Source organism: Alosa pseudoharengus, unplaced genomic scaffold (assembly GCF_046254945.1).
Source record: "Alosa pseudoharengus isolate Yale_2024_CS ecotype anadromous, Long Island Sound unplaced genomic scaffold, YU_APseudo_1.1 YU_APseudo_1.1_scf_16, whole genome shotgun sequence".
NCBI classification, from domain to species: Eukaryota; Metazoa; Chordata; class Actinopteri; order Clupeiformes; family Clupeidae; genus Alosa; species Alosa pseudoharengus.
The window spans coordinates 22210134-22227903 of record NW_027468630.1 but is presented as its reverse complement, the minus strand read 5'-3'; the positions used below and the strand labels follow the sequence as shown (position 1 = coordinate 22227903).

The 17770-nt window shown below is 45.8% G+C and overlaps 1 protein-coding gene across 1 annotated transcript in view; it reads left to right on the top strand.

The window, feature by feature from the left end:
* The window catches only part of lrrc49 (leucine rich repeat containing 49), a 51742-nt gene continuing 33972 nt past the window's right edge, over positions 1-17770 (top strand). The window contains exons 1-6 of the mRNA XM_076286600.1: positions 1-4; positions 129-365; positions 953-1076; positions 1426-1629; positions 2423-2489; positions 9917-10060. Coding sequence (XP_076142715.1) covers positions 1-4; positions 129-365; positions 953-1076; positions 1426-1629; positions 2423-2489; positions 9917-10060 — 780 coding nt within the window. The remainder of the gene's footprint in view (positions 5-128; positions 366-952; positions 1077-1425; positions 1630-2422; positions 2490-9916; positions 10061-17770) is intronic.

Below are 17770 nucleotides of genomic sequence, written 5' to 3'. Positions count from 1 at the left end.
ATGTGTCAGTGACATACATTATTCACACTTTCACTCATGATGTATCATTTTTACTTTCAGTTTACTTTACATTTTCTCTGTCTACCTCTTCATTACATGGTCCTTCCATTCAATATGCTGCGCTTCAGACCTCCGCCATCTTGCCCAGGCTGGCAAGAGGCCTCTGCATGCCCCTTTGCTGGCATTTGTCAATGAGCAGAGGAGTCCTGAGCGCCATCTGCCCGCCCCTCGAGCCGCAGGCCCCGGTCATCCCACATGGGACCAGGGGTGCCAGTCTGTCCGAGCTAAGCCCCAACGCCACACTCGCAGCGCTGGGGCCTCACACTCACACTCACAGAACCCCCTTTCACACCATCAGGCTTCAGGTAAGGCCCCTCTCTCACACCAACCTCAAGTTTCTTGAGAACTTAGGAACACATGGTTATCTGATTTCCCTGCAACATTGCTCAAAAGTTGCCTCATATATCATCTAAAAAGCAACACGATGAAATAATATAACCCCGTTTAACACTTACACGGTCTCCAGTTAGTTAAAGAACAGCTAAAAGGGTCCTACTATACCCGATCAACAGCGTTACACAGTGCAATATCAAGCATTCTGGGCATGCATTAACAAAGGCAGAGACTCATCCTCCACCCCATTTATGGGTTTCATCACTATGTGATTAGCTTGTGATTTGCTTCTTTTCTTCTCCTTGGATATCAAAAACTTGCTTTCTTTTCGAAAATATCCCAAAGCAGAGCCAAGGACTGCACTATGAAGATATCAAAGCATCTCATTTGTGTGCTGGTCACGAAGAGCGTCTGTGTTCTGTGTTTCCATCTGTCACTGTATCACAGTACAAGGAAACTGTATGCTGAGCTGAAGGATTTAGTCAGTATTCAGCTTCCATACTTGGGCCCTGCCATGTTACTGAAAATAGTGTTTGCTTGCTGTGAGCACTGCTCACAGAAAGATATGCATCTCTGCCAGGAGAGTCGACGGCAGCCGCAGCATTGGACAGCTCCCTGCCTGGCTTCCCCATCGCTTTCCGATCCCGTGATGACTGTGGAACGGAACGTCTGGATTTGGACAGGTGAGCTCCAGAAATCTCTCCCCTGCGGGGCTAAGTGATTTGGCTGATGCCAAACGTTTTGTTATGCAGGGGAGACACGCATTTCTGAATGTCACATGAAAAGGTCATAATATGTCAAATTTGTAATTAATAGTTTTAGCCAGCAGGTGGCAATAATGACCTATTACAGGGCAGCAACATGTGCTGAAGCACAGATAAACAGATGTGTGCACATGTGCAGAATCTGAAGATTCATGGTTGGCTTATGCCAGAGCAGCGGAATAGATGTAAAAGTATTACACTTTAATATGGTGCCAGCATTTTCTTGTAATTATTTAAAAGCACAGGGCGTTTTTCTCCCTACTATAAGGCGTGGACTGGTAGAGTGCCCCCCGGTGGTTGGTCTGGAGAAGTTGCGACTACTGAATCTCCAGCACAACCTGCTGACCCGTGTTCACAGCCTGGAGTCGCTGAGACGTCTGGTTTTCCTGGACCTGTACGACAACCACATCTCCGACCTCACTGGCATCGCCTGTCTTGTGTCGCTTAGGGTACTCATGCTGGGGAAAAACAGGTGTGTGTGTGTGTGTTTGTGTGTGTGTGTGTGTGTGAGCGTGAGAAGTAGAGAGTGAGGAAGATAGAATGTGTGACTATAAAATATGAAGTGTCTATAACATCATTTGTGCATAATTTTGACTGCAGCATTTGAATGCATTTATATTGATAATAGACCATGTTAATGCACTTCAATGTACTGCAGTGGTTCTGAGTGTGGTTGAATCAGCAGAACACTTGAATCTACATTTTAAACTCAATTTCACTCTGAACCACACAAAGTAGTCAGGGACTAGGGTTCCCATCTGTTGGTGCACCTAAAAATGTCCCTTGCCTGACAAATGACCTTTTTGGAGAAAATTAAAGTCACAAATCACCCTGTGAACAGCAGGGGTCTGGTGACTAATGTCTGTCATTGTTCCTGTCTCTTTTAAGCGCTCCGCCATTGGGTGCCAACATGAGTGCAATGCACTCCTCTTTCAACATTTGATTACATTGGATTTCATTGTTTTCAATACAACCCACCCTGATGTGCGTGGCTGCAGCGTCTATTTGCAGAGCGCTTTAGAGTGACATTTTCCCCCTCAAGGGGGCCCTGGATTCAAAGCATACCACAGGTGCTTTTTTAGTTGGGTATCACTCAGGCAATCACTAATAAGTCCAGTACTGACCAGGGCCACCAGTCTAACAGAGTACGTCCTGACTGATTTAGAGTCATCGCATGGATGAAATGTTTTATGTAGAGTCTACAGAAGTCCCTCTGATGGCAAAAATAGTTACGTAACTATAATATCCAATAAAATGTTTTTCAGGATTCAACGAATATGCCACCTGGATAACCTTGCCAAACTTGATGTCCTGGACATGCACAATAATCAGGTACAGTTTCTTTTCTCTCTTTCCTTGAACACTTGTTCATTCATGGGTGAAATACATTATGTGGTCATTTACTCCTGCTACCCACTTTATAAGTCTCTTTCTTTCTGTCTGACACACACACACACACACACACAAACACTAATTGCTGGATATGAGCTGACTATTGCCCCTTTTCCACTATTGGGTAAAGCCTCGGGCTTTTTATATTTCCATGTTTGAGGCCGGACTGGGGCTGCGGCCCAGACGGCCTCAGGTCGTCCCTAGAGTAGGGCAGGGCAGTGAACCAAGGACCCTTGGAATGGAATACGACGCAACAATAAAACCGAAGAAATGTAAAAATAGACCGGTGGCATTTGTTTAGGGTTGCCTAGCAACACAGTGACTTTGCTTATTTTTGTGGGAAAAAATGATCTACATATATGTAAAAACTTTGCAAAATAATTAAGGATACAGGTTCTTACAATGTTATGACTTGTTTAAATGTCCTTGTAATTAATTTGACGTATGCGCGCACTGTTTAGAAGTTTCCAGCTAATGTCCCCGATGTTACAGCTCCTTATGGAAACACAACACCGAGCCCACGCACCGGTGTTTAAGACCTGGGAAAAGCCTTAGGCCAGCCCCGGTCCGTACTGGAAAAGAGCCATAAGTCCCAGTGCTAGTTTCACTGTGGGTGCCACCACCTCCCCCTCACTGCCTGTTTGTTGAGGCAGGCCTACGTCACTCGCCCATGTCCCCCACGCCCCCGGCAAGGCGCCTGTTCAGTTCCAGAAAAAAACCCTGGTTTCTCTCTCATGGGTGCGTGTGGTGAGGTGGCCTGATGGGCCTAGTGCCCGATGCCGTCCCTGGCAGCGACATGCTGTGAACCGCAGGGGCTCCGTTCTAAGCAGACCCGAAATGGAGGCCGCGGGTATCGGGTGCCAGCCGACTCCACTCAGGGCTGGCATGGAACAGAATGCACAATGAGAGGAGGCCCAGGCTCTGGCAGTGCACACCCCCACTGTTTGGCCTTCATGTCCCCTGTCTGTCTATTTTTGCTCTATTTATTGTCTAATAATATCATTTGGAATCTTTTTTATCATGTTTTTTATCACATCTTTCTTTCTTTCTTTCTTTCTTTTTTTCTTTCTCAAAGCTCTTTCTATTCTATCTCTTATTATTGATCTGTTTTGTTTTCTACTCTGTCCTCTATCTCTTTGATATCCCTCCATTATCTTCTCTTCTTCAGTGACTCCTCTCTTTACCTCTGTCTGTTTCTCCTCTCTGTTTCTCTCTCTTCCTTTCTCTCTTTCTCTCTCTCTCTCTCTCTTTCACTCTCTCTCTCACTACTCCCCATGGTTGTTTGGATCTTTCCCAGAATACCTTACTGTCACGAAAGAAACTTATGGTAAAGATGTAAGCATATCCATCTGCAAAACCCCATACTCAGTGGGAAGCCTTTTAAGCCCAGACCAGATGATTACATTTATGGTTTTCACACAGAGACGGCTCTCAGACCTCCGCCATGGAGAATGACAAGTGTGTAATTCAACTCGTCCCATGAAGGTTCAGCGCCGAGCTCTGAGGTGCGCTGCTGGGTTTTTGATTGACGTGCAGCGTGCTTGTTGACAGAGGTGCTGTTTATCATTACCTGTGGTAGAATTAGTGGCCAGCGGAGAGCGTCTGAAAGCCTTTCGAACATTTCTGTTTTGGTCTGTTTTTCTGTTTTCTGGCGGTTGCTGTTGCAGCAGTGTAAAGACGGATTATTAAAGTGAAGCATGAGAAATGTGAAATGGTGAGATAAAAAGAGTGAAAGCCAAAGTCTTATCAGCATCTCACCCACTCAAAGCCATGCCCTGAGTTAGCTTCCTATCACTTACTCATTAGTGGCAGTACATGACCCCTTTTCTCTTTTTACTGCCTTCCTCATTGTGGTGATACCCATTTATGTTGAGTATGAGCTTTGATATCACTGCCCAAACGTCACTGGGGTTTAGTTTGCAATCACTCAACTTACTGGACTTTCAATGCATTTCCCTCTCCTTTAATTGATTGTTGTCAACCTCACTGTTCATTTCTGGGATCTTGCTTTTTTGTGTACTCTCCATCTATTTCTGTTGTGTCTATTTTTAGTCTGTCTTTCTCTCTTGTTCTCTCTCTCTCTCTCTCATTCATCCTCCTTTCTTCTCCACTTGAAAGGCTTACTCTCTCCCAGGAGCTTTAGCCTGGTGCAAAGAAGACCACAAATAGAAAACATAAACCGACACGGAACTGTAGCTTTGAGGGGGAGAATGCTGATTGGAATGACTGAGTGTAGCATTGGCCCTCTCAAATTATCAAAATATCTAGTTCTGTTCTGGAGTTTGTAGAATATGGTTCAGTCAGAGAAACAGAAAGTGCCAACATGGAGAGTCAGAGCAGAGGAGGGAAAGAGAGAGAGAGAGAGACTTTAGAGAGAGAGAGAGAGAGAGAGAGAGAGAGACACTTTCATACCTTGTTTACTTCCTTAAATTGCATTATTAATAAGGCAACATGGATTCAGATGTCAATTTGCTTTCCAGGTGTTAAGCATCCTGCCCTAAGGCCATAAATAAACCATAAACAGAGGCATTTGGGTGTTCATCCGATAGCCCTGGTCAGCCAAGAATGCCTGCTGAATTAAGTGATAATGGAGATAACCACTGTGGCATATTTGGGATGCCTTGACCTGCCCCAACGGAAGCCACACCACAGCAATTTGTAACTTAAGCCTGTAAAAAAACTTTTTTATTTTTTTCGGTACAATTTTCCAATCTGATTTGATGAGAGATTGTTGGAGTGTGAAAGAGATGGGTGGGGTAGGTTGAGGTTAGGGTGAAACTGTTGATCAGTCAGTGGATCAAAGGATATTGAAGAACTTGAGGAGAACTGAATGGTTTTCTCATCTGAGTGAACAATTTATTAAAAAACACACTGCTTCGGGATGACTGGTTGAGGGTGCATGTGTGAGTAAGTGAGTGTGTGTGTGTGTGGGTGAGAGCGAGAGAGAGAGAGAGAGAGAGAAACAGAGAGATAGACAAGCAGATGTGCATGTGAGAAAAAGCGAGGCGAATCCATTCATTTCCAGTCACTAAGCAGACGCTTCTTCCGAAGGCGAAATACAAATTAGTTTGAGTCCAACACAAACAAAGAACAGCTGGTGGAAATTTAAGATTCTGCAGTGGTCAGTGCAAATGGCCGGCAGCCAAAACTACAGTAGTGTGTTTTTTCAAAGCCTCTGAGTGGCGTAGCAAGTGTGATAATAGAATATACAGTATTTTGTATGAACACAGTAGCAAATACTGAGATCCAGTGAAAGGTTATGTTTGGACTGTTTACGTTTCTGTAAGTTCATTCGAGTTCATTATGAGATGTACCTGAACACAGAGATGGCCCTGTGTGTGTGTGTGTCTGTGTGTGTGTGTGTGTGTGTGTGTGTGTGTGTGTGTCTGTGTTTGTGTCTGTGTGTGTGTGTGTGTGTGTCTGTGTGTAAAAGAGTGAGAGAGAGCAAGAGAGGAACATTACCTCACTCTTCTTTCTCCCTCCCTCCATCAATAGTCAAAACATCATGTGTTTGTCTCCCCTCGTCCCTTTGCCCCCATCACCACGCCAACAGCAACACCGCTGGAGCAGGGGTGGGGCGGAGGGCCTGAGGGTGCTGGAACTGGATCTGTCTGGGAGCTGGAGGAGGGACCACCTGTCCCCCGGCTCACTGCGGCTCAGGCCCAGCAGGAGTGCACCTGACTCGGGCTCTCCCTTTCACACAACCTGGGGATCAGGTGGGGGTGAGAGGCAGGTGGGCCAGATCTGGGTTGGAGGTGTGCCGAGGGGTTGGTGGAGCACATGGAGATGGAGGAGGGCTCTGCACTAATGCTGTTAGGGCTGGAGTGGCTCCACACACACACACACACACACACACACATAGCTGGAGCTTGGACATGCCTCACTGAATCTAAACCGGACAACCACAAAGCTAAACAAAGGGAAGTGATAGAACTGGTCTCATTTTGGCTGTGTCCATTTCACTAGGTGACTGCAGGGGGAAGGAGAGATTGCCTGACTTGGGTGGGTATGGTGCTAACAGCAACAACGCCCAAGAGTGGCATCAAGAGGGGGTGTTGAGAGACCGCAGAACAGGCGTCCCAGTAGGCCGTCCACCAAGCTGTTCCCACCAGACTGTTGCGCTGTTCTTTTGGAGCCGGCCGGGGGACATCTCATTCTGGGGCTGTCACAGGACCAGACTGCGCCACTCTCTGTGGTGAAAAGGGCCATTCCTCCTCTGGGTGTGAGGTCTGTGCACAGTTCCCACAGAAATAACTTTTTAAATGCAGTTTGGTTCACCTTTACTCCTGTTACTGTGGGTGCAGGTGCATCACAGAGGTTACCACGGATTCAGCAAAACTACCTAAACTTTGCCATAGGTCAGGTTGGTCGTAGCATCCATACTGCAAAAGCAGATTATGGGTGACAGGGAGGCTACACGGGGTGGGCAACTGAAGCGCTCGGTTCGCGTATCGTAAAAATAGTTTTAGAAGACTGGCCTAACGAACGAACGAACGTACGAACGTACGAACATACGAACGTGCCGCAATCACGTTTGGTGTAGCCAGTTCTATTGATTATAGTTGCAGCTAATTGTCAGACGTAACGCGGCAGATGCAACGCGAACGGAACGCTTTAGTTTCGTGCCCAGTGTAGCCTGCCTGTGATGGGGGGAAAGGCTGGTGGAGAATGGAACCATGGGTAGAGTCTTGTGTGACTCACTCTCTCTCTTTCACAGAAGGACAAGTGCAGGTGTATAGCAGTGAGCATACAACACACCAGTGGTGACTAGTGGTTTGTTCTGTTATGTGCAGTAGCACAGTCACTCCAGCACGGTGGTGTGGCACAGAAAAAATACTTGGAAGTCACTTGGTATTTAATGTATAGTGTGTAAAATACTGCAATGTAAAATGATCAACTAGATGTTCATCTAAAATGTCAGAGAATATACTCTCAAGAAATAGTGCTAAGAGGTTGCAAGTCATGGAACATGCAGTGGTATATGGAAATTGGGAAAATACTAATTAGGTAGCGCAAGAATATTTTGGACTGTCCTAATAAAATAACGCTCAGAAAACAGAAAGAACTCAGATGGCATGACATAAGCTGTCTGGCCAGGTGATAGCCTTTGGCAGCCGTGGCCTACTGGTTAGCGATTCGGACTTGTTACCGGAGGGTTGCCGGTTCGAACGCCGACCAGTAGGCACGACTGAAGTGCCCTTGAGCAAGGCACCTAACCCCTCACTGCTCCCCGAGCGCCGCTGTTGTTGCAGGCAGCTCACTGCGCCGAGGTTAGTGTGTGCTTCACCTCACTGTGTGTTCACTGTGTGCTGAGTGTGTTTCACTAATTCACGGATTGGGATAAATGCATAGACCAAATTTCCCTCACGGGATCAAAAGAGTATATATACTTAATACTTATACTTAGCCATATTTTCATGTCTAAGGACAAATTGTGATTATCTGCACAGGCAGATGTTATTGCATTGGGCCGACAGGGTAATGACCAAATCTCTACCTCCAGCTGGCATTCGAATAGAGTAGCAAGATGTGTCAGAGGACAGACACGACATTAAAAAGACCCTGCTGTTTATAATGGTACTGGTAAAGACACCGCATAAATTTTCTTATTACGTCTCTTTTGTAGGATTATTTGTATATTGTGTTTTCTTTATTTAAACAAACATGTTGACGTGTTGTGAATGAATACTATTTTGAGGGTTTGCCTGATTGTGTTAAAATGAGACATCATTGCCTTGCTTGTGTCTCCTAATGTTATTTACCCTTGTGCTTGGAATTACACATCTGGCTTTCACACAGACAAAGAGGACAGTAACAGTCGTGGTTGGGTAAGAAGACTGTATGAGAGTACATCTGTACGACTGCTTTGGAACTGTCGGCCCCATAATGAGGCCTTTAGCTTTGACCTCCAGTTGACCTTCGGAGGACATCCTCTTGCCGTCCCCCCTGGCCCGAGCACAGCTGGAGTGTTTGTCTGTGAAGGCTCCATATGCACTCCAATGCCCCCAGTGCTTTCCCAAGTTTCCCTGTGAAAGCAGAGCAAAAATTCATATTAGGCAGGGATCACACTGACCAGCGGCAAGCGGCAGGTTTCCTATTGTTCTCTATAGTTTGGCAGCGGCACGGTGGCAGTGCTGGCGTAACACTAGTGTTTCAAAGCGCAACGCGAGCGTAGGAACGAGATAAAACTTATTATGGTCTGAGCGTTGCGTTACGCTTGCCACTGACCAATGTGATCCCCGCCTTACTGCTCCCCTCTCATATAGAGTACACTCACATTGACACCCTAGACTCACTTGTACACAATACACTCACGCACACGTATTGTCACACATACACAGGGAGAATTTCACACTCAGTTATTCACAACCCTCAGACAGATAAAAACACTTTTGTTCACAAATTATTCACACAATGTTCATTCACACTCAGATGCAGATTCAAACACAGACACACACACACTAGCATTCACAGACACACCTTTGTATTTGCATATATCAACACATGTACACACACTCAGTTTTACACAGGCACACACACACACACACACACACACACACATACAAACACACACAACCTGACATCCAAGTCTTGCACTCTGTAACCTCTCGGGTAGGAAGGGCGGATTACCTGAACTGAACGGTGATGCATTTACACAAAGGGGCCCGTCCCAATGCAAACAAGGGTTTCCTTAATGACCACCTCTTCACATGCAATGTGTCAAAACGGTGACCTTATGTAAGGTTAAGAGCCACAGGTGCTATTGACGCACCTGCAGTGTGTCTCTGTGTGTGCGTATGTATGTGTATGTGTGTGCGTATGTGTGGGGTGGTGTGTGTGTGTAAGTGTGTGTGTGTGTGTGTGTGTGTGTGTGTGTGTGTGTGTGTGTGTGTGTGTGTGTGTGTGTGCGTATGTGTGGGGTGGTGTGTGTGTGTAAGTGTGTGTGTGTGTGTGTATGTGTGGGGTGGTGTGTGTGTGTGTGATTCAGTCTTCAGTGACTGCTCTCAAGCTGTAAAAACAGATAACATAAATGGGAGAGAAGACATCAATCTCAGTATTTTTAGAATTGGATACAGGAGACAGTGGCTGTGTGCCCAGTATCAATACTGATGAAAGCGGTCTTGGCAAGGGTGGTCTCTGTTTTTGTTTTTGTAACAGAAGCATAGTAGGTAGAAATGCTTTTAGTTATTGTTTTTGATATGTTTATGGCACTACAGGGCTTTCATCTCATACCAAATATGATGGATTAGGGTGTTCTGATTAAAAATAGACTATATTTTAGACACTCTACCCTAAAAAAAGTAAAAAAATAAGAGAAATAAAAATGCTAAGTGAAAGTGATCTAACTTGACCTGCATTTCTTCTAGATCTCTCAGATGGAGAACTTGTCTCACTTGTCGGAGCTGCGGGTTCTAAACTTGGCAGGGAACCGCATTTCTAGGGTGCAGGGGCTGCAAGGTCTGGATTCGCTGATGGAGCTCAATCTGAAACGGAACTCCATCTCCTCTGTGGTGAGTAGTTGTGTGTCTGGTGAGGATGGTCTATATTGTGTGTCTTACCACCATCATTGTAGCAATCTATCTCCACCCACAGTCAGTTCCACATGTCTCCACTGTAGCAGTATAGCATACAGCAACAGACCAGCACAACAGAATGAGTCCAATTTAGTTTTTTGCTGATGCAAGCTTCAAGCAGTGTTGCCCTGAGCTGTTTATAGAATGCCATGCCTTCGGCCTCAAAACAGCCAGCGAAACAGATGACTGTGTGTCTCAGAGCACCTGTTTGCCTCTTAATTAAGCACCCTTGCTCACTGCTCATTCTCACCTGGACACAAAACAATACATCATCATCTGCTGCTTCAGGAGAAGGGAAAAGTGAGCTTCCCCGAGGATTCACCAGAGGGCCAACTCTCTCTCTCTCTCTCTCTCTCATGCACACACACATACATACGCACACACAGTCGCGTGCACACACACTCACACACACACACACACATGCATACACCCACACACACAGTCACACATACACACTTTCTCTCTCTCTCTCTCTCTCTCTCTCTCTCTCTGTCTCTCTCTCTCTCTCACACACACACACACACACACACACACACACACAGGGCGAAGTGCATGGGAGCCTGCAGAAGACTCAGCTCCACTAGGCTGAGCTCAGGACCTAACTGAGCGCCACTTCTTGTCTCAGCTTCAGTAGCTCTTCTTGGGATGAATAACCCCCCTTACCGAAACGGTGTGTACAGTATGCATGTGTTAACACAAGACAAAACACAACCTAATGCTATATACAAATATTTTGTATATTACTCTATATTATGTATTTATGTAAAGCACCTTGAATGACCCTTGTGTAGAAAATGTGCTACATAAATAAACTTGACTTGACTTGACTTGACTACTTTGACAGTGAACTGGCTCACAATTGTACACATTATGTTGCCACTGTATACCGTGGTATCTTAAAGTGACTCGCTCAAGAGCTTCTGACTATGGAGCTGAAAGACTCCTCCATCACTCCAACAGCCCCCGCAGTGTCCCCCCCCCCCCATCCCTGTCTCCCTGTCCAACCTCATGCTTGTGTGCCACTGCTACAGTTATGCCAGGGTAATTGGCATGCTTCTGTGTTTGTGTGTGTGTGTGTGTGTGTGTGTGTGTGTGTATCTGTGTTTTTTCCAGATGCTCGCAGATGTTGCTGCCGTGTCTGTCATCTCACTCCCGGCTCTGGGGCAGCTGCTTCTCTCTTTCTTTCTTTTCTCTCCCTCTCTTACTTTTTCTCTCTCACACTTCTCTAGTGTGTGCCTACTAAACAAGGAGTCTATTGCAGTTTTGAAAGCAAGAATGATTTAACGAGTGAGACCGATGTTTAGCGGTTGTCTTGATGTTAAGATCAAGACTCCTAAGGTACTCTTAAATGGCCAATCTAGCCTCCGTAAGCATGTACACGTTCAGACAGGCAAACTCACACATGCTCACACCTACACTTGTCATGAGGCATGACAATTTTAAAAAACAACTTCATAACTTCACCACAAAACTCCTTGGATTGTAGCCCATCCTTCTTCATGCTCTTCTCTCCCAAACAACTTCCTCACTTAATGACAGGATGCAGCGTTTTTTATTAGATCAACAAACACGGCCGTGTGTAGCAATCTGAAACCCCCCCCCCCACACACACACACACATACACCCCCGACAGCATCCTTCTGTCTTTTTCATTACAAGGCTTCTGTGCCAGCCGCTGATTGCCCACTCTGCCAAAGCTGCACCCAGGAATCTGCAGGTGCCTCGGTCTCTCATGAGTGGCTGAGAGGCAAAGTGGTCGTCTGGAAGCGGCTTCCGAAGGCGTAACAAATGCGTGGAAGTTCTACTTTCAGGATAAACAACCGTCCTGAGTGGTGTTTTTAAACAGCAGGATGGGGCTTGCGAGGGCAGGCTTTATACACAGCTGGACTCTCGAGTGAGTGAGTGTCTGCCAGAGAGAGCCAGCAAGAGATGTGTTGAGAGGGGTTGTGTGAGGGCACTTTGTCTGGAAAGCGTGAAGGAGACATTTTAGATAGCATGGTATGTAAATAAGGGAAGCTTTTAGTGGCAAATTGCACTTAAATCTGCACACTGACAGGACTTGTCCTCGGTCACAGTGGCTACCTAAGTGGTGTGTAGATGGCCCTTACGTAGTCTCACACAGACACACTCACTTAGATTCACTCACATCTCAAGATACAAGATTCCTGTTTTGTCACGTCTGATTGTACTTGTATAAGGGGCTAACATTTTTGGATTCCGGCTCACTTACAGTATAAAGTGTAAGTGCTGCTGATGGGTGTGTTTTGCTGATGTTGTTACAGCTATGTCTGAGCGAGTGAGTATGTATGTGTGTGTTGTATGAGAATGATTGTGTGTGTGTACTGTACGTGTGTTTGTGTGTGTGTGTGTGTGTGTGTGTGGGCTGTATTTTGGGTCACCAGCGCATGGCGTAATACTCGTTATTCACCCGCGGAAAGTTGAATTCGGTATTTTGCACGTTTATTTTTTAAGCATTGCGCCCAGGGGTGTGGCAATTAACAACCTAGGGAGGGGACTCGCGCATTGTCTAAAAATCGTTATCATACACCACCTAAACCTGGTCAGAAGTCAATGGCGAGTTGTTCATATGCTATTTTAAGAGCGCATGTCAACAGTCATATTAGCAGGTGCACGCACCATCCTTCTATCATTCATGAACGCACACCAGCGCACGTCCATGCAAAGCATTAAATTGCACGATTACAATGGGAAACATAATTAGAATAAAGATATTACGAAATACTGTACATCTCATGATGAGTAGTTATTCACCATCATTTGCAAATTGGTAATGACGGTTAAAAGTGATTAGGGGAGAGGCGAGAGACACGTATGGAGCACAGCTGAAGACGCACTGTCACGAGATATAAGCAACTCCTCTGCAGGATAAATGTTGTTTTATTCAGTCATTTGAGCAACATTAGGGTAAGTGTTGCTTTTTCCAGCCTATGTTTTCGATGGTAACCCATTGTCAGTCAATAGTCAAAGTAACTGCATATAACTGTCTTGTCGTTGACTGACTCCTTGGTGAAGTTAGTTTCACTTTGCCAATGAGTTCAAATAATAGACGAGTGCAAATGCCTGAAGGCTATGCTAGGTTTTAGTAAAGCATGGTTTAAGAATGACTATTCCATACGGTCTCGCAAGCAGCCTCCTTCAAATGCGCCGTTGAATGCCAAAATACCGATGCATTTATTTGACATATCGCGCGTTGTGCCGTTAAAGGGAATGACAGATGTCATTCTCATTGGTTTAAAATGATGTTACGCCCCAAACACACCCATATGACTGATTAAAAGACCTAGGAACACCTTGTTACGCCATGCGCTCCACATTTGAGAACGAAACCCCTCCCAATATGAACTGGACATCCTACTAAATTTGAATAGACTTTTGACGAGTGACGATGCACTAGAATGTCATGATAGGGCCCTGTGTGTGTGTGTGTGTGTGTGTGTGTGTGTGTGTGTGTGTGTGTGTGTGTGTGTGTGTGTGTGTGTGTGTGTGTGTGTTTGTACTGTATGTGTGTGTGTGTGTGTGTGTCATAAAAGCAATCCATAGCCATACTACTACAATGCGTATTGATCATGCATGCACAGTGTATAGACTTCAATCCTTGTCATTCATTCATTTTGACATGCCTTGTTCATGCCTTCCAGTTTAGAGCTGAAGATGTTTGCCCGAACCCGAAGGGACCCAACGGGTTCAGGCTTAATTTCTATCATTTCACGCTGACTCGGTCCGGGCTCGGGCTTGCACTCCGGCTTGTACGGTAGACTAAATGAACGGTCAGGTGATGCGTTTCGATTATCTGCGAGAAAGATGCAAAAATGGATGCTGAGGAGGGGAAACGGAGGCTGGCCTCTGGCGATTACTTTTTAGTTGCACCAGCTAAGAAAGCAAAGTCTGAGGTGTGGAAAAGTTTTGGCATGTACATAATGACAATAATGAGCCAGTGGGTTAGCCTATGTGAAATCCAAAGGATGCAACATTCTGCAGAACGACAGGGAATTGGTCGCTGATAAGGCATGTTCATCAAAGCTTGTCCACACCTGCCAGTGCCCAGGACCAGGTGAAACAAATGGTTACGGAGAACAAGTGTGTCAGCTTTCGCTGTAAAGACATTAGGCCTTTTAATATCGTAAATGGCCCGGGGTTTGAAGAGCTGGTGCAAGAACTAATTAATGTCGGGGCTGGGAGGGTTCCTGCAAACTTTGCAAAGTGCAAAGAGGACTTTCTGTAACAGGACTATTTTATTTCTTTGTTCCAACTTCCAAGTGGCCTAGCCTACGTTAGTCATGAATAAATGATGTCAATTTTTTTTATAAATGACTCATTCTTGACAAAAGCCAAAAGTGCGTGCGTGCGGACATTTGAATAATGTCGGGCTGTAAACGGGTTCGGGCTTTTAAAAAGCTGTCAGTCTCGGGCTCGGGCTGATTTCTGTCGGGCTCGGCCCTTGTCGGGCCTAACTTTTAAGGCCCGATTACAGCTCTATTTAGCCTTTGTTCACATTAATACCTTTAGACACTTGCACAGAAGGTACCGTACAGACGCTAAACATGTCCACTCTAGTGTCTTCTGCCCTCTGCTGTGTGTGCATCTGCTGGAAAAGGCTGCAGAGCTGTCAGGCGTGGGCACACTGCTCCTCCTGCTGCTGATGCTGTGAGCAGTGTGTCATTGCCAATGACAGTGAATTGTAAGTGTGTGTGTGTGTGTGTGTGTGTGTGTGTGTTTTTTTTGTGAACATATTTGTGTTTGTGTGTGTGCTCTCGTCTTTGTAAATGACACAAACACTTACACAGACGAGGGCACAAACACATACAGTGTACACACACACACACACACACACACACACACACACACACACACACACACACACATTCTCATACCAACTGTCATTGGAATTTATTCACAAAGTCAGAGATAGGATTCATAAGTGGAATGTTTTGTGTGTGTGTATGTGAGTATTTATTACTGTTATTACTGTTGATACATGTAGCACACACACACACAAACACAAACACAAAAACAAAAACAAACAAACACAAGCACAGTTGGCAGAAAATGGCCAAATGCTTTGTTTATTTTTCATTAACTGAGCTGTATAGTGCCAGTGTTCTTCTAGGAGTCTGATACAGTCGGTGAACCTCACCTTGCTACTATAGTTCTTCAGCGTTGCCACGGAGAAGAGGGTAGGCAGAGTAAGCCCTCCGCCCCCTCACCAACCGTATTCCCTTTGATGTGCTCTGATTGGTTGGCTGGGGCCATGCACCACATCAGCTGAGAGGTGACATCACCGTCTGTCTGAGATGCTGCTGCTAAATTTAGGCTGAGTCAGAGTGATGAAAGAGTGTCTGCAGAGAGAGAGAGAGAGAGAGAGAAAGAGAGAGGTAGATTGGGCTGCTACTCTCTGTGCTATGTGCATCACAACAGTCACCCAAGTAGAGAGAGAAAGAGTGTGTGAGAGAGAGAAGGGGAGAGAGAGAGAGTGATTTAGGCAGTCCTTAGAGCCACACAGCCATTAGAATACAGCTGTGCTCTTTGTGATCGCTGCCAGACTTCTCTGTTAGTATGGCACTACATATACTGGTGTCATTTTTTTAAAATCTTTGAGTGAGTGAATGCTGCATAACCGTCTGTGAAAGTGTAGCAGCTAAATTAAACACGCTGGATTTATTTCATTAAAAGCTGACAGCTTCTCTTGTAGTCAGCAAAATAGCTCACCACAGCCCCCCTCCTCCTTCATGGACCCATTACCATGAGTGCATGGTGCACGCTGGCCGAAGCCTGACATAAACAGTTTATCTCATGGCGGCGGTGGTGTGGGAGAGAGTCACGCTAATGGCTGGCGGGCTGTTTAGGTCCTGTGGGCTGGTCTGAGTAATGGCCGCCGGTCTCAGCAGCTGGGCGTGGTGTGTCTGGACCGACTCTCTGCCCCCTGCTCTCATCCACATCGCTGTCATCATCGGGGGTGGACACGTTATTCCCCGGGGTTGAGACTACTGGACGTGTCTGAGGTCATCTTTTGACTGTGTGCTGGAGGAGCTGAAATCATAACAGAGGTGACCTTGCTGGGGGGCGACCACTGGCTTTTCTCTCCTCCGTCTACTCATCTGCTATTGGCTCGGTCAGTGTCCTCCAGCTGTTGGTTTAACTGGCTTATGGACTCTCTCACTCTTTCTCTCTCTCTCTCCTTTACCCTCATACTCTTTTCATTCTTTCATTAATTTCCTCTTTCTCTCCAGTGACCATTCTTTTTCCTCTCTCTCTCTCTCTCTCTCTCTCTCTCTCTTTCTCTCTCTGTCTGGGGATCAGAGGACTAACTAAGAGAACATTGATAATTTAGGGAGAAACTCATCTGGATCGGTTCTCAGGGGACTCCCACTAATGAAGGGATTTATGCTAGAGCAAAGCTTTGGACAGCATGTTTCCCCCCCTAAGCCTGCTGGATACCCATCAAAGCCGCGCTACCACTCCGTATTATTTCCACTTGTGCTCCGTGCAACTCCGATTTCATCACAAAAACCTGGAACGTTGACACTCCCACTTGTTTCCAATGAGTTGCGCTATCAGCGGCATATAATAGTCATGATATTGATCGGTTGTGCCTCTAACTACCCACTCAACATCGATGCCCTCTAAAGTATGTTGCAGTAGTGTGAGTGTATTCACTGGGGGGGGGGGGGGGGGCTGTTTTGATGAATGAAATGAAAATGAAATGCTTAATGAAAAGTAACTGCGCATCTGGAATGCACGCTCGAGCTGGTGTAGGAGGCTGCAGGCAATGTCAAGGTCATGAGTGCAATTCCAAGGGAATACTCAGGCTTAGCAAAGGGACATCTCCATAGTACAAGTTGTAAATCACTGTGCTAACTAGCCACAACTGAGCGGGAGAGTGCATAAATGCTCTTGTGTTAGTTAGTATTAGTTTCATCATCAGTTCATCATTTGTAGAAATAAATGACTTGGTCTACATTATACAGTGTGATTCAGAGATGTATTCTTTAAAATACCCTATTGACCTGTATATCATTGATCATCTATGTTAATGCAACATGCCCAGATGTAACAGATGTTTTTAGAATGAAGGGGGAACAACATTATTTCATTTCACAGTAGTTAAGGAAAGGGATGTAATGGACTTGAAAGCTTACTTTTGAGTGTCTGTGGTGGATATGATGGCCTGTAAAGTGTGTTTATATGTGTCTGTGGTTGGCCAACTGTGGTGGATATGATGGAATACAGAATGTGTGTGTGTGTGTGTGTGTGTGTGTGTGTGTGTGTGTGTGTGTGTGTGTGTGTCGTCTGTCTTGTCTGTGTTGTTCTGCAGCTGGGGCTCTAGGTCCCTCAGACAGATGACGGGTCCCACACCGGCCAGCCTGTCCTCACAGATGGGCTTTACATAAGCCAAACTACGGACACACACACACACACACTCAAGACCCAGGGCGTTACTCAAGGACACACACACGCACACACACACACACACACACACACACACACACACACACACACACACACACACACACACACACACACACACACACACACACACACACACACACAGACGTACAAGGAGACACAAGGACACACACAGATGGAGACTTACACACATGGTCATGTTGGGCACTGCTGCAGTTATAC